The 25,281-nt window shown below is 34.0% G+C and overlaps 1 protein-coding gene and 1 long non-coding RNA gene across 2 annotated transcripts; one reads left to right on the top strand and one right to left on the bottom strand.

The window, feature by feature from the left end:
• Positions 1–103: 103 nt before the first annotated feature.
• Positions 104–14,525, bottom strand: LOC109338838. Its single transcript, XR_002106598.1, has 3 exons — positions 14,420–14,525; positions 6,623–6,628; positions 104–115 (listed from the first exon to the last, which is right to left on the bottom strand). It is a non-coding gene; the product is annotated as an uncharacterized LOC109338838 (long non-coding RNA).
• LOC109338837 (chlorophyll a-b binding protein, chloroplastic-like) lies at positions 12,469–14,466 on the top strand. Its single transcript, XM_019576173.1, has 4 exons — positions 12,469–12,603; positions 12,983–13,209; positions 13,821–14,335; positions 14,440–14,466. The coding sequence occupies exons 1-4, from the start codon at positions 12,548–12,550 to the stop codon at positions 14,455–14,457; spliced, it is 816 nt and encodes a 271-aa protein (XP_019431718.1). The 5' UTR covers positions 12,469–12,547; the 3' UTR covers positions 14,458–14,466.
• Positions 14,526–25,281: the final 10,756 nt, after the last annotated feature.

Below are 25,281 nucleotides of genomic sequence, written 5' to 3'. Positions count from 1 at the left end.
ACACGTAATGTTTAATATTTTTCCATTTTTGTATTAATAAACACAATTACATAGTAATCTACTTCATGGTAACTTCATGTTAATTAATGTAAATTCATGTTATATATATATTTTCCTGTTATGTAAAATGTTAATTTAACAGCGCATAATTACAAATACGGTGGTAATTTGGAAAATGAATTCAGTATAACAGTGCATATTTACGATTGCACTATCAATTAGATTATATTCAACAGCGCTACATCTAGGCAGCGTTGTTGATGCGGTCATGAAAATGAGTAGTAAACAGCTGGATACACAACAACAACGCAATCATTAATATCCGCTATTGAAGATGTCAATATAACAGCGCTACTGTTAATATGCGCTATTGAATTGTTAATACAACAATAGTGCAATCCTTAATATGTAATGTTGAAGATGTCAATACAACAATACTACTTTTAGTATACGTTGTTAAATTGTTATTACAATTTAAATATCTAAAACATGAATCGTTCCCTCTACGATCTCAAACTTAATCGAAAAGAAATCTTCATACTCTCACCAAACTCTCATACTCTCATAAACTCTCAAACTCTCATAAACCTTAAAAAACTTCATCAATGACTTCCCAAAGTGGCAATCATGGTTCTCACAATGGTGACGAAGCTACACCGACTCCACAAGACAAGCAAATTGTTGCTCAAAAACGACCTCCACGTGGAATGACTTCAATGAAGAATGTCATCCGGTCAAGAAGTAAGGATGTTAAGATAGAAGTTCAATGGAACTCTAAAGGTCAACCATTAAACTCGAAGGGTGACAACATATTGGTAAACTACATTGGTGTTATTGTTAGGCAGAATGTGAAGCTAACATTCAACAAATGAAGTGATGTAGAGAATACCGTGAAGGAGTGTATTTAGAATGAAATAACAGTAAGTTTATTTTTCAGTTTTTGCGTTTTCATGCAATGTATGTATATGCATGTGTTTTCATGCAATATACAATGTAAATGTGTTTTTATTTCAGTCAACTTTTGATGTTGGTGAGGAGCATAAGGATTATATCCTAAAATTGACTAGCAAGACTCTTGACAATTCCGAACTGATGCTGGAAAATTACTCATAATTGCTGATGATAATGTCAACCTAAAACGTCAAACTAAATATGCAAATATCGTTGATGAAAAGGATTGGAATACTTTTGTCACGTTACGCACACAAGACGAGTCTTTCTTGGTAAAATCATATTCTTTGTATTGACTTTTGTATACATGCTATTGTATATGATTGTTAATATTAATGTTGTTTATTGTTTCATAAATTAAGTAATGTAAACCGCAAGAGGACATTCAAGCCTTTATATCCATACCGAGCTTCTCGAGCAGGGTATAGAGGAGTCGATGGAAAAATTGTAAGTATTGTTAATTTGTAAGTACATTATTGGTTATGTTTTGTATGCATATATATCTAATTATATTATTATTGGTTATGTTTTGTTAGTTGGAGAACAAAAGCGATACACCTATGACTCCACATAGAGTAGAACTCGATGTTCTGTGGCTGGATGCTCGTAAGAACAAGGATGACGTCATCGACAATGAGAAAGTTCAAGATGCGGCAAGACGTGTTGTAAGTGCTCATTTTTAATTATACTTAATTTGCATACTTTATTTATCAAAATGTGATTAATTAACATTATGTTTTTTCTTGATTTGTTAGGTTGCCCTAAAAGAAAAGGAGACAAACCCAGATAGTTGCATAATACTTGACAAGGCACTAGGGCTACCTATCTACCCTCGCCGTATCTGAGGTGCAGGATTTGAGGTTAGCTAGCGAACATTTGTACCCCATCCAAAGCGTGCAACCAAAGCCCAAATGAGCCAGGTTCAAAATCAACTAGATTGCCTCATGCAACGGTTCAATGAATTTGAGCAATCAATGAAGGTGAAGGAAGTTGAGTGGCAACGACTAGCTAGTGGTGTTGACACTATTTCTTCAACCGTCAATGAGAGTTGCACACTTGCACCTTACAACATTCCCATTCTGATTCTCATTCCTGAGGTAATTTAGTTAACTTATTTTAATTTAGTCGTTAACTAATTATATGTTTTAGCTTACGTACATGGAATCAGTTCTTGCAAACTTTTCTTGGGTATCCCAACTAGCCGAGTAGTGGGTGTTGGGAAAATACACAAGTTGGCCGATGTTATGCTGCATAATGCACGTATCCCACGCCATCATGTGAAGGTCTCGATTGATGTTGCAATCGATGATGATGTGTTGTTGCCAATTCCTCTCGATGAGGATATCTTCACAGTTGGAGGGGCTATAAGCACTTTTGTGGCTTGGCCAATAGACCTTGTTCAAGTAATTCCTTATAAGGTGTGATTTTTTACCTTATGCTCACTCATATTATAATTGATATATTGATTTATAATTGATATGTTTTTTTATTGAATATTCAAAAAAATGTACGTTCTACCCCCAGTAGCACCCAAAAGACTAAGCCATCTTAAGAGGATGTGAGCTCAAAGCCATCTACTGAGGATGTAAGCTCCAAGAAGACTATCAACTACTGTACTCAAAGACAACGGCTAAAAACCATGGTTTAATATTAAAAAATCGTTGTCTTTGTCAAAGACAACGGTTTTATAACTGTGGTAGTCTAAGGCGTTGCCTTTTGTTTAGGCAACAATTTTTTGACATAAGGCAACAGTGAATAATAACCGTTGTCTTTGTAGTTGACATAGGCAACAATTTATTTGCTTTAGAAAGACCACGATTTTTTACCGTTGCCTCAATAGGCGACACCTAAAACCGCTGCCTCAATAGGCGACACCTAAAACCGTTGCCTATGATAGCTCAGAGAATGCTTATAAAGCTGTTGCATGTGATAGTTTAGAGAATACTTATAAAACTGTGGTCCTTGTTTGTATTTATAAAAAAAAAATCAATAACACACAATAAAGTATCAATGTCGATATATAGAAAATGTCTGAAAGTAATTAAGTTACATAAAGTAATTAATTATTCATATAAAAATAATGTCACCAACATGAACATAGCTTGAAAATCATCAATCAAAAAATTGTTGTTTGGCAAAGAAATATAAGTTATGTTGACCTCTGATGCCATCGAATGAGGACTTCCATTTAAGGAGAATAGACGAGACTCCTCCTTTATCTGCAATTTGTTCAAACAAGCAAATTTTATAACCCACAACCTCTTGTGGGAGTTCAAACAATATGCTTAAATCAACTCAAAATATCCAATTTCCTAGAGCAACTTCCTTTATTAATTGATACAAAGATAAAAGTTGCATTGTACAAATATGAAGATATATTATAAGTTCTCTTTCATGCTTTGCCATTCCAAAATCTGCTAGTTTCACAATTCCATTAGGGTCCATCAATATGTTTGCTCCTTTGATGTCCCTTAACAAAATGCAGTAATTAAAACATCGGAAATTACTTTACCAACAAAATTAAAAGACTACAATAAAAATTAAATAAAACATGTAAACTCGCTTATGGACTATGCATATACCATGTAAGTAAGAAAGACCTTACAAACTTTGTGCAGTATAAGAATGAATAACATCTTCTCCAAGTTGATCATATTCTTGAAATAAATTAGGAACACAAATAACTATCAACTATATAAATGCGAGGCCTTGAAAAGGGGACCTAAAAACATGTCTATAACACCAAAGTTCATCATCTTTTCGAGATAAATTACTCCATAATAGTGAATTATGTTCGGATGCTGCAAGTATATCAGGCACTATATATACATATATATATACTACACTCTTATTTAGTATTCTGCATAAAAGGAACCACACAAATTACAAAAGCCCTCAACAGAGTAACGTGAATAAGAAAAACAAAAACTAAGTTGTTCATTGATTTATACAAGAAAATAACTAAGCACCAAGAATCTTTTGTAAAAATATTAACTTATCTATATTTAATATGACTTCTCCCCTCAAATGTTCATAATTGAAGATTTGTTACTAGCTAGAACCACCATCCGAGGAAAACTACATAACTATTAAAGTATGTAGACATGGCAACCCAAAAATCTAACACATAGCAGAGTCAAGACACAATCCCTTTCAGAAAGACTTCCCCTTCTAGCTGACCATGGGACCTCAGACTTCCCCTTCTACTTGAATTATATATCAGATAAAACAATCAATGAGGGCATGTTTAATAGGTAAACAATACAGACCGTCATGCACTCTAATAAAATTGAATAAATATGACAAGTATTTTAGATCAACTAATCAAGAAAAAATGTAATAATGTCAAACACATGTTTTCAAAAGTGAAAAGAGAGACACTTAAAATCAAAGCACTTGATAATTGTAATTATTGTAAGTCTGTAACTAAGAGGTACATATAGATTCTTTACACAAACGACAAGTGCACATAAACACATTAAACAAATCAATAGTTGACTCAAAGAGGTAATTAAATAACACAAGTCTACATTGTTAACCACCAAGTAAAAAACACAAGAATTTCATTACCAATGTAAAATCTTCATATTAAGTTCTGAATTCATATGATAATGACTATACGAATGTCCAATTTGATTCCAATGCATATCAACTATGGTGGGCAGAAACCCACAATAAAACCCCCAAAATTATCATGTGCGCAAATCTACGTCGTCGTATTCCAACTCGGTTGCAGCGACAACATACTCCGGTGCGAGGGACTTGCAATGGCTGCACCATGGAGAGTTGAATTCCACCATCATTAAGCGGTTATTTTCAACGATAGTGGTGAAATTTCGCTCCTTCAATATGATGATGTGTTTACGGAATGGTCGAAGGCTGAGAAATCATTGAAATCTTCGCCAACATCATCAACGTGATCGAGATCTGGGTGGTTGATGTGAGTGTGGTGTTCGTCAAGAAAGCCGAGGTCTTCGTAATCTAGGTGGTTGATGTAAGTGTGGTTGTTTTGTAGAAAGTGTGAGAGAAAGGAAAGATGAAGAAAAGAGTGGTGAGAGAGAACAAAACGACGTTTTTATGCAACACTGGTTGAGTGTTTGTGGATATACAATTTAATTTACAACAAAATAATAAACGAAATCATTCCAATAGAGAATGGCTTTTTTGTACAACAAATACGACAACACTTAAACAACCATGGTCAAATATAATAGAGAACAATTTTTGTATAATTGGTAAGGCTACAGTTAAAAAACTATGGTCATATATAATAGAGAACGGTTTTTGTATAACTGATAAGGCAATAGTTAAAAACCGTTGTCTAATACACTTTAAGACCACAATTTTAAAACTGTAGTCCATAAATGTGAAAAATTAACAAATAAGATAACATCATTACAAACTGTGGCCTAATGTATTTTAAGACCATGGTTTTAAAACCATAGAGAATGGAGGCGTTGGCGTAGATGAAAAATGTAGTAGTGTCCAGATTTATTTCTTGCACCTTTTAATATCAGGTGAGCATTTTTTAATTGTCTTTTATATTTCTTTCTTTAGTATGTTTGTTGTGCTTAACATTTCCTAACTATGTACATATATTTTGTTAGGCAACATTGGGTTTTGGTTGCCATCAATCAGGTCAATGAAGAAATATACTACTTTGACTTATTGACACATGGTGATCTAAACAAGTACCCTGCAATGAAAGATTTGTTTTCTAGGTAAGTGGACTACTCCTTTAAACTTTTAGTTATACTTTCACTTTCCTAGTTGTTTAGTAATTAAGTACATTTTCTATTGTTTAGTGAAGTGAGAGTTTATAGAAGCTATAGTCGTGGTAGAAACAAGTTACCAAATCACAAAATCAAGTGGACTCATATAAATGTATTAACACAAATCATCTCAAACAATTATATATGTAATATATTCATATTTCAACTAAGGTTACACTTATATGTTTACTTCATTTTAATTGTAGACCCTTAGCCAAACAAACCAGGTAGATTGCGACTATTACGTGTTGAAATTCAAGAAGGAGATCATTCATTCAGCAATGACCATCTAATGAAATCAAGATCGTTGGCAAATCATATACAAATGACCAAGTCAACCAAATTAGAGAACAATGGTCAAACTTTGTACTTAGTTCTGTTGACAAATCATAGCTAAATGTACAGTAGATTAGTTTTGTACAGATTGTAGCTTAGGGAATTCAATTAATGTTCAATGTAATATATATGATTTAGTCTATGTAATATATGTTTATGTAAACATTACAGTGTAATTAATGTTCAATATATAGATTCAGTTAAAATTCAGCTGTGTTTATATAGTTGTCATTTGGTGTTTCTGTATGCATTCATTTTGTTGTTATGTTCTGTTTCTGTATGCATTCAGGTTATTTTCTGTTATGTGCGTAACCGTATAGAATTAGGAATAATGGTCTTCGACAATGATTTTTTATGAATGTGTTGTTGTTATACCTATACAACAACACTTTTTTAACAATACGCTGTTGATTATGTTGAATTCAATAGCGTATTCACAAAAAAAAACATTCTTGAATACTTATCTCTCATTTATTCTCTTTTAGCTATACAACATCGCATTCAGTAAAAATCAGTGTCGATATGATCAAGAAAACTATTTCCTCTGCACTTAATCGCTTAACACAATACTTAATCGATTAATTGTTGAATGTTATTTATTGCCATTATTAATTGTTCTATATATTTAATTAATTGTCATTAATCGAATGTCATAATGTAATTACTAATTTGAATTTGATTAAAAAAAATGAATTAGTAAAAAATATTATATCTTCCACAACTTTTCCTTAAGATTGCGCTGTGGAACACTTACCTTCTTTATATTTGAATGAGGAGTTCTTCCACAACGTTTCCTTAAGATTTCACTGTTGATTAGGTACCATTGACAGCGTCATCTTCACTATGCGTTATTGATTATGTATCATTGACAGTGCCATCTTCATTATGCGTTGTTGAAGATACTAGCAGATCCTAAAAAATTAAAATATTCTCGCATTTTCACGCATTCATCAACAATCCCAACACTCATTTACTCAGTAGTGAAACTCATTTATTCTCAAAATTGACCTCGACAATGATTCAACCTCATTATCATTCACTCATTCAACACCAAAAATCATTCACTCATTCAACACGAAAATCATTCAACACCGATTTCAAAAATTCTTCACTCGTTTAATCTCAAAATCATCATTAACACATTCAACACCGAATTGAAAGTGAGTATTTCTTATAGTTATTTGTCTTTTTAATTACATTATATTTAGCTTGTATTAAGTGATTTCACTCATTTAGCTTGTAATGAGTTGAGGTTTCCGAGTTCCGACTCATTTAGCTTACATTATAAGTTAGGGTTCCCCCATTTTTAATTATATAATAATGCATTTTCTTTGCTTGGTGAGCTTAACTCCAAACTATAGGGATTTATGCATTTCCAAGTTCTGACTCATTTATATTTTTTTGTTAATACAAAATGGATCGAAAATGGAGGAGTACCAATCGATTGACGAATGAGTATGAAGAAGGAGTAAAATCATTTGTTAGGTTTGCAATTGAGAATGCTGAAAATCCTAATAGAATTGTATGTCCTTGCTTAAGATGTTGTTACTCAAACCGAATTACTCCAAATGAGTTAAAAGTTCATTTAATATGTCACGGTATTGAACAAAGTTACACATGTTGGACAAGACATGGTGAGAAGAGAGATGTTATGGATTGTGATAATGAGATGCATATGAAAGACAACTAAACAAATGCATATGAAGACGATCATTTGGAGGAAATGACAAACATTGTCGAAGAGGATCTTCAGGATTGTCCTGAGATGTTTCAGCGGTTGATAAGTGATGTCGTGAAACTATTATATGATGGTTGTACTAAATTCAGAAGATTGGCAGCAGTGTTAAGATTGTATAAGTTTAAATATGTTAATGGATGGATTGATAAGAGTTTCACTGACTTGCTCGCACTTTTGAAGGATTTGTTGCCGGAAGACAATGTGTTCCCTTCTCGAACCTATGATGCAAAACAAATGTTACGCTCCATAGGCATGGACTACACTATGATACATACTTGTGAAAATGATTGCATCTTATTTTTTAATGAGTATGCTTCATTAAAGTTTTGTCCTAAATGCAATGCATCACGATATAAGAAGGAAGATCCAATTCCCAAAATAGTTGTATGGTATTTTCCTATCAAAGCAAGATTCAAGCATATGTTTAGCAATGCCAACGATGCAAAGAAGTTGACATGACATGATGAAGAAATAATTAAAGATGGCAAGCTTCGGCATCCTACAGATTCTCCTCAATGGAGAAAAATTGATCACGACTATCCTAGTTTTGGTCAAGAATAAAGAAATCTAGGCCTTATATTATCAATGAATGGAATTAAACCACATAGTGTTCAAAGTTGCTCCCACAGTACATGGCTAGTGATGTTGGTGATATACAACCTACCTCCTTCTCTATGCATGAAACGCAAATATGTGATATTATCTATGTTAATTTCTGGACCTAAATAACCAGGAAATGACATAGACATATATTTGGCTCCTTTAATTGAAGACTTGAAGCAAATGTGGGAGACATACATAAATATATATGATGGGTATAGGGAAGAAAGCTTCAACTTGAGGGCTTTGTTATTCAGCATAATCACTGATTTCCCTGCATATGGTAATCTGTCTAGATATAGTACAAAAGGACATTTTGCATGTCTTGTATGTGAAGACAATACTCATTCAATGAGGTTGGAACACTATAAGAAGAGTGTCTTCCTTGACCATCATAGATTTTTGCCTTCAGATCATCACTATCGACGATGGAGAAAAGCATTTGATAGAAACAATGAAGAAGGTCGTACTCATTTGTCTTTGACAGGTGACCAATTATTTCAAAAGCTAAAGGGTTTGAATACTAACTTTGGTAAAATACTAACTTTGGTAAACCTTTTGCAAAAGAAATTGTCACAAGTGAGTGGAAGAAAAGGTCAATCTTCTTTGAATTGTCATATTGGAGTTCATTATATGTAAGACATTTCCTCGATGTTATGCATAATGAAAAAATGTGTTTGAAAGTTTCCTTGGTACCTTACTCAATGTCTATGTTAAGATCAAAGATGGCTTGAATGCAAGGTTGGACTTGGTTAGTATGAGAATAAGAAAGGAATTGGGGCTAATAATGAAGGGAAAATGTACATTTCTACCTCGAGCAGCTTAGACTTTGTCGAGAAGGGATTGTAAATTTATTCATGGTGTTAAAGTCCAGAGGGGTACTATTCCAACATTCAGAATCTCGTATCAATGAAAGACCTCAAGTTAAAAGGTCTTAAGTCTAATGATTGTCATGTACTTATGGAGCATTTCTTGCCTATTGGAATACAGTCAATTCTACCTAAAAAATTTCGAGAAACCATAACTAGGTTATGCTTATTCTTCAAGGCAATTTTTAGCAAAGTGATTGATCCTGAGAAATTACCTGCATTGTAAAGACAAATTATTTTGACTTTGTGTGAGCTTGAAATGTATTTCTCACCTTCTTTTTTTTAACATAATGGTTCATCTAAGCATTCATCTTGTTCGAGAGACACAACTATGTGACCCTTCCTATATGAGATGGATGTACCCCTTTGAGCGTTATATGAAGACATTAAAATGGTATGTGAAGAACCGATCAAGACTAGAGGGTTGTATTATCGAGTGATATGTTGTTGAAGAAGCTCTTGATTTTTGTACCGGATACCTTACGGATGGTGATTTCATGGGCATTCCAAAGCCTCGATATGCAAAAACAAAAACAGTTAGTGAATGTATTATTGGAAATGAAATATTGACTATAACAAGAACTGAATTGAAGCAAGCACACTTATATGTTTTACATAATGTCGACGAGGTTGAGCCATATGTTAAAACACACAAGGAGATGCTAAGGAAGTCTTACCCAAGTAAGAATTAAAATTGGATTTCCAAAGAGCATAATCAGTGTTTCATAAAGTGGCTAAAAATTCATATTGATGAGGAGTTGAATATAAATGCACATTCTATTTCCGAAAGATTGAAATGGTTAGCCAATGGTCCAAGCATTCATGTCTTATCCTACACTGGTTACCTAATTAATGGGTTCATATTTTATACGAAAAACAAGATGATCAAAGTAAAATGCAAAATAGTGGTGTGACTCTTATTGCTCGAACTTTACACATGTCAAGTGCAAAAGATAGAAACTTAATATATGCGAACATGTCATACTTTGAAGTGATTTAACAAATATGGGAATTGAATTACACAATGTTTTGGATACCGGTTTTTTATTGTATGTGGGTTGATAACAACAATGGCTTCCGAGTTGATGAGTTAGGGTTCGTGCATGTGGATCTTAATAGGCCAAGATATAAAGATTAGTCATTTATTCTAGCATCACAAGCTCAACAAGTATTCTATGTTAATGATCCAACTGATATGAAATGGTCCATTGTTCTTTTAACTAACAAAATAATCGTCAATAATATTGATGACCAAGAATATGAAGATATTGATGAAGATGATCATTTTTTGGGACATATCAGTCGCATGAGAGTAGATCAACTACAAATGATGATTTATATATAAGAGATTATCATGATGAAGGGCTTTGGGTAAATCAATATGCTCCTCCAAACAAGGATGACCCTACAAGACAAAAATAATCAAAGAAAAGGAAAAAGTAGATGCAAGTAGTCTTTGTATAATTATAGCTTAATTTTGATTGTTTGTAATTTGTATAATATTGTTTCTTTGTAATTTGTGTAATTTTTTTATTTGTAATTATGTACTTTGTCAAAACATAATTGACATGATATTCATTGTTTGTATTTTGTATCGTATTGATGTTAATAAAACAAACTTCTAGCATGTATTAATGTGTTTGTGTTATTCAGAATGTATAAATGTCTGTGCTATTGAGAATGTTTGTTATGCTAATAAATGTATATGCAGGTACTAATTTATACAAATCAACAACGAATTCTATGGGAAACCCTGACATATGTTGTTGTAAATGATAATTATAACAACGTTTTTTTTATAGAAAATATTGTTGTACATTATTAATACAACATCGTTATGTGTGTGATACGCTGTTATATTAAGGTGTTGTTTGAGAAAATTCATGAATAATACAACATCGCTTTTCTGTTATTGCGCTGTTAAATATATGAACTTCAACATCACAACAATAAGCGATGTTAATAAGACCTATAAAATACGCTGTTTACGTAAGACCTATATGACAATGCTTTGTGGACGATGCACTGTTGTATTGATGCACTATATGACAATGCTTTTTGTGTGTTGCACTGTGATATATAATCAATACGAAAAACGTTTGTGAAACGCTATTAATGATGACCATATACTACTACGATCAAACAAAAAGCGTCTGAAAGCGCTGTTATACATCTAAAATAAGCGCTATTAAACGACAACTCTAGCATAATGTAGTACTTGGTTTGCATCCATGTGAATTGATTATAAGTTGGTGGATTAAAAAAAACGGTAATAGTTATTGTTTCGACATATATTAGAAGTCGTTATGTTAATGTACGACTTTTATATAGAAGTTGTGGACCCCTTTAACGATTTTTATTTTTGGTGGCATTTTACCTAGAAGTTGTGTAGTCCTTTCATGACTTTGGTATAATTTTTTTTCATTATGTAGAAGTTGTGTAATCCTTTCACGACTTTTAAGTGTAATTTTTTTAATTGTGTAGAAGTCGTATAACTCTTTCACGACTTCTAGGTGTAATTTTTTCACCTTGTAGTTGTCGTGTAACCATTTCACAACTTTTAGGTGTAATTTTTTTATTTTATAGAAATCATGTAATCCTTTCCTAACTTCTAGATGTAATTCTTTTAATTGTGTAGAAGTGGTGAAAGAGCTACACAACTTCTACACAAAAGTCCTATATATGCTTCATCCATATTTTCACAGAAGTGTAGAGTGAAATCATGATTTTTACAAAACTTCGATAGCCACCCACAAATTTAACGGATAAGATCAATCCAATAACTAATAATAATACCCTTCACATAAATAGGCGAAGTTAGAATAACCCTATTTGAAAATAGTTTTATAATTGAGGTTAGGTGGTGTCCAAAGAATCATTCATCGTATATTACTATATTTAATTTTTAATGGTAAAAAATAATTAACACGAATTATACTCATATATCTCTTCTACTATTGGTATATAAATCGTTTTCTCTTGAAGCAATAGACAGTAGCATAGCCAAGGAATATGTAAGCCATGGATCAATTGTGAGTCACAAGAATATGATTTTTTTTCTTCATGCAAATCTATCCTATGAGATTCTGCATGCCACATGGCATCTTACAAACTGATTTCAGTAATTTCTGGTTCACACTCCGATCCTTTAAGATAAGAATTAACCCTTCATATACATTAACCAAAATTTGCATTTTCTTTCCCATTCAGAAATCACACACAGCAACACAACAATAAGTCACTAAGCTAAATCATTTTATCTCTCTGGGTGAAGACCTGTCATGGCTTCTGCGTGTGCTTCTTCTGCCATTGCAGCTGTTGCCATCTCTACCCCAAGGCAAGTTTCTCCAACTTCCATGTGTACCAGTAATGTAAACAGTAGTGAAATGTTTCATATATTGACCCTTGTAAAAGGATAAAAAGTACATATACCTTGTTTGACTTAATTCTACTCAATGCCCTTTTATTTTAGAAATCACATTGATTTACATTATAATGTATGTTCTTATACTTACTCCTTGAATTTTATGTCATCATTACATTTACACTCATCAGACCCTAAACCTGAGGTCAATACAAATATGCATTTTGAAACAAGAGGAGTGTCATTTAAAATGATGAAAACCATGCCCTAAGTAATGTACCTTGACTTATTTAATTGAAATTTAAACTAGTACTAATCAAAATATTAAAAAAATCAATGGAAGTGCATGCAGTTCCCAGAAGAATAATGGATCACCCTTGGGGACTACAAAAGCTGCTTTTCTTAGTGGGAGGAAAGTGAAGGTGAACCACTTTACAGCACCAGTTGGAGGGAGATCCACAACTGCATTGTGTGCAGCAGCTGACCCTAACAGGCCTATCTGGTTCCCAGGCAGTGTCCCTCCTGCATGGCTTGATGGCAGTCTCCCAGGAGACTTTGGTTTTGATCCTCTTGGTCTTTGTAAGTTATCACTACTCAAATTTGCTGTCACTGATTAAGCTCAAACACTATTCATATAGGAAAATGTTTGTTTTTTACAACTCCTCACAACTTTGATATTTAAATCTCAAAAGTATACTTTGTGTTTTGTAAAAGAAAAAGTTTTCCAGAGTATGTTGTACCAACATGACTATTTCGAGTGAGACTCCTTTTAAGAGGAAATTGATTATTTCCTTTAAATTTTAAGGATAATAGTGTAATCACACTTTAAATAAAAAAAACACAAATGTCAATATATATTGTTTTTCTTTTGATATTTTATAATACTTATTGGATAGGGGTCTCACTAGACTATTTCATATAGGAAGTCTTTTGTTCCCTATATAAATATTGTTGGACCAAGTACGAATGATTTTTAGATTTAGTCTGTTAAAATTTTATTCCATTTTAGTCTCTCATTTTAGTAGAGACAAAAACACACTATTTTTGGGATTTGTTGGAACTAAGAACTAATAAAATCAGTGAGACTAAATCCAAAAATCACTATTCATACAAGTACCAAAGACTTATTTAAACCATTCATGTGAGTAAATGCAAGTGATGACAGCAAAAGTGTGTTTGTGATTCAACAGCATCTGATCCTGAGAGCCTAAGATGGAATGTTCAATCAGAGATAGTACACTGCAGATGGGCAATGTTAGGTGCTGCTGGCATCTTTATCCCAGAATTCCTAACAAAGATTGGTATCCTAAACACTCCTTCATGGTACACAGCTGGAGAACAAGAATACTTCACAGACACAACAACCCTCTTCATAGTTGAACTCATTTTCATTGGTTGGGCTGAGGGTAGAAGGTGGGCTGATATAATCAAACCAGGGTCTGTGAACACCGATCCTATATTTCCAAACAACAAGCTCACAGGGACAGATGTTGGGTACCCAGGTGGGGTTTGGTTTGACCCTCTTGGATGGGGAAATGGTTCTCCTGAGAAGCTCAAGGAGTTGAGAACAAAGGAGATTAAGAATGGGAGATTGGCCATGTTGGCTGTGTTTGGTGCATGGTTCCAACACATTTACACTGGCACTGGTCCTATTGAGAATCTCTTTGCTCATCTTGCAGATCCTGGACATGCTACTATTTTTTCTGTAAGTTCAACAAAAGCTAAGCTAGGAATTCATTGCATTATACTTTGACTTTAGTTTATTGTTCTGAAAATCAGTGTGCTTAACTTTATCTACTACTATTGCAGGCTTTCAGCCCCAAGTGAGAAGGGTAAGAACAGCTCTAGATGAGATTGCATGCTTGAGAAAGATATTGGTGAACATGGTTTACTTATTTGTAGGGCTTAAATGATTTTGAAGAGGAGTGTTTTGTAAAAACATGTCTAGTTATTAATATCAAATTAGTCATATTAATTCTCCTATGAAATTATGTAAAAATCTCATAAATGAAGGGGAATGTAGTATTATTTTTTAATAAAAGGGAATTTTAGTATATTATATATACTTATAGGGGAGAGAGTAAAACGGATAGAAATAGTAATAGAATTCATCCTTATGGTGTTTAATAATAAGTTACTTATTATTTGAACTACAAATATAATTATATTCAAGCTGGGTGGACATTTTAGTTGATTGATAAAAAAATTGACTAATAGAATTGAAATTAAACCCATGAAAACTTGACAGATTAGTTATTATAATCTACAAGAAAAAAAAATAGTGAAGAATATGTGTGGAGAGAAATGAGAATACAAAATAAAGGGTTGGATTCATGAGAGTAACCCTTGAGGTAACAATGTACCTCGAAAGGGATAAATTTATTATGGTAGTAACAACAAAAACTTTCTCTAATTTAATATCCATGGAAACATCTCCAAAACTTATACTGCACACTGATTATCTCACACTCATCTTTTATTGATTAATGTGGCCATAAATATCGTCTGGGAAATCTAGAGCTGAAAAAGATCTCAAATAACAAGCAAACAAATGCCAAAGCAAAAGAAATGATCTTTGGTTTATCATTATTTTTTACCTTGTGTTGTTTTTTTATGGATATGCAAGATGCATGTGATCACAAAAAATCTTCCTCAAGAACCATCCTCCTTCATTGATTTATGATTTGTGTCTTGACCAAGTTGGCTTAACCTTATTTAATATATCTAATATCATTCCCCTACCTTCAAAACAAGGACATATTGGGGAGATACCATTCAGGGTTTACATTCATTTTTTAAGTATAGATTTGTAGATCACAGTTAGATAGTTCAAACATGTCTTTAAATTATCAATAACAAGGTCATGATCTCATGGAACATCTACAGAAGACGGTTTTGTGAGTTTTGATGAATTATTGTTTACTGCTGCTAAAATTTCTAACTCGTATCATTTACAGAGTTTCCTTGAAGTTTACTTAGTATAATCATTTCAATATCATTGTCTTTTCATTTTGTTTATTTACTTGTTGTTCATACCAGGAACATGCACACTTAAGCATCTCAATTGTATTATCTGTCATTAAATAATGTTATAAGAAGAGGAGTATTAAGTATAATTTGGACAAATGTCATGAGATCAATGCAATTTTTCCTAGCAAAAAAAATTATATCTCCATGTTAAGTCTTGCTTACATTGAATTAAATCCCTATTAAAAACGTTTAAAGGTTCCTTAATCCCTATTAACAAAACTCTTGCAACCTTCTTACGTGAGACATGTAAGAAATTTTGGGTCACACATGTAATGTTTAAATGTGTTTAGTGTCATTATTTTGAGTGGCGAAATTAAAGTGATCTAATTCAAGTAAAGTATATAGCTATAGACATAATTGTCATGGAAATTATTGTGTAGATACCAAAGTTTTATTTCTATTTTATGATGGGCAAAATTGAAATAAGAAAATGAAGTAGCATCACCCTTCATAGAAGATTATGCACTTCTTATAAATATGAGGTTATGGTCTCCAATTGTAGACAACAACACTATACACAACAATATGAACCACAACATTTTTTAAATGAGTGGAGTCAAGGCACCACCAACTATATTAATAATGAAGCATTACAAGGAGAATTACATTGAGACAAACCTATAGGTAAGTAAAAACAATCTATTCCTAGAAACATCCTCATGAATGAAATTAGGAGCATGATTCCACCAAGTATAAACCATAGAGGAAATTCCATAATTAGCAAGTTTATCCACACTAGAATTCCCATCCATATATATATATATATATGTGTGTGTGTGAAACTAGGTAGTCTATTGAAGCTAGCATTGCTTGACACAGACTCCATTTACTAGCTAGCTTCCAAGGGGCTCGTGCTTTCCCTTTGAGAATGTTCACGACAAGAGTTGAATCACATTCCAACCAAATTCTCTTCCATCCCTTTTTATGAACAATTTTGATTCCCAACATAGCAACATGTAACTTAGCAAAGAGGGCATTTTCCAATTCGTTATAGCAAGCAAAACAACCCTTGACCATTCCATTTTGATCCCTAAAAATACACCCTCCTCTTGAATGGCCCAAATTCCCTTTAGCAACACCATCTGTGTTGATTTTAATTCTCACCAAAGTAGGTGGTTGCCAAATGACTTCCAATATCCTAGGAGCTCTGTTGTATTTAATGTTGATATTGAAATCACTTATAAAAGAAAAGTCTTCTATATTATTGTAGGTACACTTAGAAGAGCTATTTCCAGACAATGTTATTGCCAACTTCAGCTTAGACAAGGCCATAGATAGAGTGATATATCTATCCTTGAACCTGCACTGGTTCTTGCAAAACTAGATAGTGTTGATAGTGTGAATTATACTAGCCGTCAAAAGATGTTTAACTTGGTTACTCCAATTCCTTTGATTTAGCTTTAGTAAGTTTTCTATTTAGGAGGTGTCCAACTTAATTGAGAAAGTTCTATTGAGCCAATTCCATATTAGAACTGCAAAAGGATAATTGAAAAACAAATGGATAGAGCCATCCTCAGCTTTCTTGCAAAGGTCACAAATTGAAGCCAAAGAACACCCCTTCTTTTCAGATTCTCATTAGTTGGCATTTTATGTTCAATTAGTCTCCAAGTTTTGAATGATTTTGAAGGAGGGATAGCTGATGACCAAATGATTTCCCCCAATTGAGCTAATTAGCACCAGGATTCATGTGTTGATAAGCCTCTTTAAGAGACATCACACCATCATTAGAATTCTTGTAAATGAGTCTATCTTTTCCCACATGGATGATAGTTTGATAGATTTTGGTTGTGATGTTAGGGAATTTATCCACCAAAAGCATAGGTAGAACCCATTTAGAATTGACAATGAAGTCTGCAACCTTGACAATTAAGTTAGGATGGAGTTCAACTAGGATTTGCATAGCATCCACCAGGTTCTCTCTCAGCCAATTACCCAACCAGAAGTTTGTATTTTTACCATCTCCAATGAGCCAAAAAGAATTAATTTGCATAATGTTCTAGTTTCTTTTGATACCAGGCCATATGGAAGACTTGAAATATTTGCCTGATGGATTTGTTGCACAACCAAACCTTTCCCTATAAAACACTTCCCAATGTTGAGAAGAATGTAGCATCTCCCAGGACAGCTTCAACAAAGAAACATGGTTAAGTTTTTTGATTGACTTTAAGCCTATACCTCCTTCATTCAAAGGGATACAAACATTCTTCCAAGTAACTACGATAAGCTTTTTGATAGTAGTATTGCTAGACCAAACAAAATTCCTGATGCATTTGTCTAAGTGCTTAAGAAGTGATGCATGCCAAGCATAAATGTGAAAACTGTAAATCAACATGCTCTGTATTACAGACTTCACTAGCTCCACTCTCCCCATTATTGACAGCAAGAATCTTTTCCAAGTGGCTAATTTGTTTATAATTCTGTTTGAAATGTGTTGCAAGTGACCTCTTCTAGGCTTTCCTAGGATGAGAGGAACCCCTAAGTAAACAAAAGGTACAAAACCATAAGAGAATCCAAGAACCTTAGCAATATTTGAAGTTCTCCTGATTGTAATCTTAATAGTGTAGAATTTACTCTTTGAATTGTTGATGTTTTGACCAGAAACTTGAGAGTACTTATAAAGCAGCTACTTTAGATTGAGAAGCTCTTTCTTGATTCATTTGCAAAAGATTGGTATGTCATCAGCATAGAGGACACGACTATGAGTATGGATCAACTTAGGACCAATGCTTGGTATACCATCTGAGACAAGCTTAGAAATACCTCTACTCAACACATCCTCAACAATGCAAAACAACAGAGGGGATAAGAGGTCCCATTGTCTAACACCACTTTTGCAAGAGAAGTAACCCACCATTTTCCCATTAACATTTATTGATAATTTAGCAGATTGTAGGATGACTTTAATCCATTTTCTGAATTTCACATTGAAACCAAAAGCCTCTAAACTGTTAAGTAAAAATTCTCAGTCAATAATGTCAAAAGCTTTCTTTATGTTAATCTTAATGGTCATGTTCCCACTAAAGACCTTATGATCAAGCAGATTAATGGCTTCAAAAGCTAGACAAATATAATCCTGGATTTGCCTATCCTTTATAAAACCTCTCTGTTGGCTTGAGATGATCCTTGGAGCAATTGTAGCCAATCTGTCAGTGTTAGATATTTATGGAACGACAAGCGCACCGTATCTTCCAAGTAATAAAGTCCGGCAAAATATTGGGATATCGTTCTCAAGGAGCAGAGTGGATTTACACTAATTTCTACAAGAATGATTTGAATATATATTTACAAGAATTGGTTTGTGAAATTTTGTAATTGGTTTTAGAAAATTATACATCGAACTAAAAATATTTAAAATAAGTTGGGATCGAAATGCATCGTTCTTTCCTATTGACATCCATGGATTGAATTCCAAGTAACTTGTGAAGTTACTGATTCAGATGCACATTTTCTTCAAATCATTCACATCAATTCCTTGAGTGTAAAATCCTTAGATAATCACTCAAACACCAATTCCTTGGATATTTGACCGATTAACTAGCATTAAGTTCCATGTAAAAGCAATTCACGCATCATTGTCCATTCCTAGAGCAATGATGTATGAAGTAAGATGATCCAGATTCGGTATCAAGTTTAACTTTCCAATTAAACTTGAACCCAAGAGCAAGAACTTAGTAGCAAAGTAAATTCAAGCGTTAAGAACAGGATAAACTTCCCAAAATCAAATAACAATTACAACAGAATCGAATCCAGGAGTACAAAGGTTAGAAGATTACATTTCAAAACCCATAACAAGAACTATTCACTCATCCTCGCCATTACAATGCTCGAATCATGAGATTATACAAGGAAATACGAATTAGAATCGTTCCTACGACTTCTATCTTAATCTCCATTGTGTTTTTCTCCAAGAATGCTTCAAAAGTGCCTTTTTTCCTTGTTGTCTATAACTGTCTAAATCAGGCTCCAACTGCTAGTCTCTCGCTCAAGCTAGGGATTCTTGCTTGAGCGAGAGAAGATGCCATTCCCACGCCTGAACACCTCGCTTAGGCGAGCGAGAAACAATTGCTAGAGGATTCATGGCCCCCAATTGCCGCCTAGGCAAGGGACAACAATGTTTTCTGATGATGTTCTTCTGAATTTTGGCTTGAGTGACCATTCCCTCGCTTGGGAGAGGCTTCTACTATTCAAAAACTTCATTCTTCTCCTTTTTTTCTCCCTTGTTCATCATTTCCTAACCTAAAAACAACACAATTAAATTCCTAAACAATACAAGATTAACTAAATTATCGGAAATTGTATGCAATTACAACATAAATATGCACTAAGTGCCCCAAAATCATATACATTTCATTAAAAATTTGACACTTCACAAACTCCCCCAACCTAGAATCTTGCTTGTCCTCAAGCAAAGTAACAAAGTGTAGTTCGGTTCAAAGTATCTGGTTTTTCAAAAATAATCATTCATTCAATCATAGGATGGCTAGAATCATTCACTTACTGTTCACAAAGACTTGTTCATGATCACTCATAATGAACTAATTCTCAACTGAGACAGAATACACATGCAGTTCAATTCCAAACAGAATAGAAAGAATAACTACTCAGTTCAATCAAAGGAACTCTATCATGCTCACAGGTGAAGTGTTTCACTTGCTTCTTTGCTGGATTCATATAATTTGACTTTGCCTTTTATTTCAGTCAAGCCATGTACACAGGTTTAACCATGGATCTCAACGACTTAACATATGATTGTAATGAACCCTGATTTTTCTAGGATACAAAGAGGGAGACAAATCATTAATGCATACTCATACTTCCTTCTTTTTTTCACTTTGGATTTCACTTTCCAATTTCTTGTACCAAACCATCACTTATGCTATCAACCATTTTGATTATCCTCCTTCAATTGACATTTTTTTAGTTTTCACTTTTTTGTGTTCGGCATGATTCACATTTTGTTTGATTTCCTTTCATTTTATTGCCTCATGCTCATGATTAACATCTAATTGAAGAAGGAGTTTTCTGGTTTATTTTCCAACTCGGATACACAAACCACATTATATGCCCAACATCACAGTTAAAAATGATATCCACTAATGATCTTTCTCCATAGGTATGAGGATTGATGAATTTATTTGAGGTTTAGGTGCATGATTTTCAAAACACGTAATTTCAGCTCAAAGGGCTACAAAAATGGATTCATGATTCATAAGTGATGAGCAATATATTACACACTATTCATAACCTTAATTTAGTATGATTGATTATTCTTGGGGCCTAATTGACTTTGTTTCACATGGTTTAGTGTTTTAGACTTTATTGGACTAATATTCCTAAAATGACTTTATTATCATTTTCAGATCACATTTGGCACCAGTCGCATTTTAGGCATTATGGAAGTCGAGGATATATGTTGAAGTGAATATTGTATTTTTATTTTAGGAGTTGTTTTTATTGTAATTTAGCTTTGGGCCCATTATTTAGGCCCAATTCGGTTTTATGTGTGTTGGAGGGGTTAAATTCGGATTCCCCACTCCAAACACACACACTTTTACTTTGCCTCACTTTGAAACAAAAAACACATTTCTGTTTTCCCTCTTTTTGCTCTGCTAGGGTTTCACTCCCTCATTTCTCATTTTCGGTTTGGTCTTCCATTGCCATGGAAGGCTAAATTTTTGGACTAAGTTCCTTTGGTAATGTATCACAACTCTTGAGGTTTTGTTATTAATGCATTTTCGGTTTCTTCATTGTTGATTTCTTCTATCTTATTTCTGATATGGTTTGCTTAATTCCATTGCTTAGAAATTGGTTGGTTGAGTTTATCTCCCCTTAGTTGATTTACTCTCTCTAGTGCATGAATGCTTAGTTCGTGTGAATTTGTTAATCGTTTCATGCTTATACTGATTTCGCCTAGTTTGAGGTTTAGGTTCTGGAACTTTGAATTGATTATCGCTTAGTTAATTGATTCTCAACAAATTCGAAAGTTAATGGTTGGAATCTGAGAATAATGTTTTGAAACCGAGGATTGAGTTGTGAACAAACGAACCAAATGGATTTAGTCGTTTTATTACATTGCTTAACTACTGTTTCTGAATTTGGTTTATGTTCATACTATCCAACAACAAAAAAACCCCTTGTGTGTGTGTGTGAGTATAAGGTGTTTGAAGATTTTCTTGAAATATAATCCTTGGAAAAAGACCTAGGAGTCACTTCCTAGTACTGCAGTTTTAATTGTTATATTATTTGTATCGGATACGACATCGATCAATAAGGGTTGGCTTTTTAGCTATAGTTTGACTATCCTAAACTAGGCCTTAGTCATCTCCATGTTATTCCCTGCTTAATGGCAACAAAAAATCAGGCAAAGCTAATTAATGCAATCCTGCAAAGTCACTCATATGTGTTTAGGTGCACTCTCTCACCAAGTTGAAGGCTCTATTCCTTTGACTAAACTGTTCATTATTCAACCTATTCGGTTTGTGTCTGAATCAACATCCACATTCCGAAACAGTCAAACTCAGAATCCTAATCATTCACAATCACAAAGTCTTATCCAAAAGTTTCATTCACATGTTTCTAGCATAGAACAATTGGACAACATCAAACACATTTAACCAGACATAATTTTATTGACAAGACATTTGTTATTGAACTTGAAACAAACAACATAAAAACAACAAAACACAACACATAATACATATTAAAATTACTCCTACATCCTACACATACATCCTAAACATTAGTCTTACACATGCATCCTAAACAATCCTACACATACATTCTAAATATTGGTTCTACACATGCATCCTAAACAATCCTACACATACATTCTAAACAACAACAAAATAGAGGCACCAAATTTTTTTTTTTGCAGTTCAGTGTTTCCGCCCATAGGCTCATCAGAGTATGAAATCAATATCAACATCTTCATCATGTTCATGACCATCCTCACCATCACCCTCTGCAGTTGTAGCTATATAGAAGGTCCTGCCCCCTTCGGAAAGATAGGCCTAACCCTAGACCAAGGGAACTACTGAGTAAAGGTATATATAGAAACCCCAAAATTGGTACTCTAGAACCAAAGACTGGAATGCAACAAACATCCCTTGGTGATGAAACACATGCCCCTGACGGATAATCTCATTTCAGAACTCAAGGTGCTTCATATGCATTCGACGTTGAGTGAGCTGATCCTGAATGGGCAACTCCTGAGGTGGTGTCGAGTGACGCATCGGTTGTTGCTGAGGTGGGAATGGTGGTTGTTGAGGTAGAAATGACTGTTGCGGAGGTGCTTGTGGCTGGTTAGACCCGTCATACTATTGAGGACCAAACTCCTCTTTGCAGTTCTGACTGATGTAATGCAAGGTGATCAGGGGTTTGATCTTCTCATTTATGTCAACCTGGACCCCTTGCTGAGAATAGAGTTTTTTGATCAAGGATGGGAACCCCAAAGATCCCTTCTTTCCAGTTATGACCATGGTCTTGTAAATCTCCCTCACAATGACCTCAGCCACATCAATCTTCATACCCTTCAAGATTTCATAGATGAGATGACAATCAACAAGGGGAAGATATGAAATGTGACATTTTGGAATCACGTTGTGGAGCAAAAAGATCATCCAGACCTGAGCCAAAGTGGTCACATGCTTCCTATAGGTCTGGAGGGGTTGTGCATCACTATTGGTGTTGTATGACCTCCCAGCCACACACAATAGAGCAACAATGTTTGTGTTAATGAACTCACCCTCGGCTGAAGCATTGTGATACTAGCACAGGACCCCCTCCTGTGCCTCGTATGGGTTGTTCAACAAGTCATTGACAGTGTCTCTGTCGAACAGAATGGTCTTCCCCCTGACCCAAGACTTGTAGGCCAGTTCTTCCCCCTCCAATGGATAGGCATTGACATAAAATTCTTGAACGACAACAGGGTCGAACTTGTCAGTTGGGATGGCCAATGCCCACTATTTCAGCTCATTCAAGGGTGTCGTGAAAACGAGATATTCATCCGTTTCCATGTGCACCCTCCTTTTAGTAACGAAAACCTAGTTGAGGAGAATGGTGTATCGCTCTTGTTTCCCATTCCTTTTGAATTTAGTGCAGTCAATTGTAAACACATCGAACATTATAATCACTCATGAGTATCACAGTTATGAACTAAACTTCGGATTCCTACTTAGAAAATCAGAGTCTCTTGGTGATGACCTTGATACATGGCATAATCACCTAACGTCCTCCTTGGAGGATTAGGCCTTGGGTTATTATCAGTGGCATTATTTGCATTCTCCATCTTCTCTAACTGAGACTCTAAAATTGTAGCCGGTTCAAAGCTACTTTGTGCTTCCTAAGTACCAGGTTGTCTCTTCTCTTTTTCTTTCTTTCAGTTACTTTTAGCAGACTTCTCAATCTAAGGATTGTATTGTAGTTGCAATTCTGTAGTTTTAACTCGTAAAAGCATAAATAAGAAGACTACAACAAAGGTTAGAACAAGGGTTAACTATACTACAAAGAATTAAAGAAAAATTGTGTATAAGATTCAATAAACTCTGTAAAGAACTAATGTAAATCGCTCATTGCTCCCCAAGAATGGTGCCAAAAACATGTTAGATATTTATGGAACGACAAGTACACTGTATCGTCCAAGTAATAAAGTCCAGCAAAATACAGGGATATCGTCCTCAAGGAGCAAAGTGGATTTACACTAATTCCTACAAGAATGGATTGAGTATATATTTAAAAGAATTGGTTTGTGAATTTTTTTAATTGGTTTTAGAAAATCATAAATCGAACTAAAAAGATTTAAATAAGTTGGGACCGAAATGCATCGTTCTTTCCTATTACATCCATGGATTCAATTCCAAGTAACTTGTGAAGTTACTGATTCAGATACACATTTTCTTCAAATCATTCACATCAATTCCTTGAGTGTAAAATCCTTAGATAATCACTCAAACACCAATTCCTTGGATATTTGACCAATTAACTAGCATTTAGTTCCATGTAAAAGCAATTCATGCATCATTGTCCATTCCTAGAGCAATGATGTATGAAGGAAGATGATCCAAATATGGTTTCAAGTTTAACTTTCCAATTAAACTTGAACCCAAGAGCAAGAACTTAGTAGCAAATTAAATTCAAGCATTAATAACGGGATAGAAGATTACATTTCAAAACTCACAACAAGAACTATTCATTCATCATCACCATTACAATTCTCGAATCATGAGATTATACAAGAAAATACGAATTAGAATCGTTCCCACGACTTCTATCCTAATCTCCACTGTGTTTCTATCAATTTTTCTCCAAGAATGCTTCAGAAGTGCTTTTTTCCCATGCTATCCGAAATTGCCTATATCGGGCTCCAACTAAAAGTGCGCATGTCAAGATGAACACTTTGGAAAGCTTGCTCACTATGTGTTTTGGTTTTGATGAGGACAACTTGTGTTTCATAAGAGCTTGAAGATCATCAATAAATCAACGTGCTTAAGTCTCAATATTGGTATTAGACTTAGACTAGTAATTAGTTTAGGTTGAGTCTAAGGCTTAGGTAAACTCAATACATGTCTCATATGCATAAAACATTAAATCATTTTAGTTTTGAGATATGTCATTCATAATATG

Source organism: Lupinus angustifolius, unplaced genomic scaffold (genome assembly GCF_001865875.1).
Source record: "Lupinus angustifolius cultivar Tanjil unplaced genomic scaffold, LupAngTanjil_v1.0 Scaffold_45_34, whole genome shotgun sequence".
Lineage (NCBI taxonomy): Eukaryota > Viridiplantae > Streptophyta > Magnoliopsida > Fabales > Fabaceae > Lupinus > Lupinus angustifolius.
Note: the sequence above shows the minus strand (reverse complement) of the source record. Positions and strands in the feature narration are given on the sequence as shown.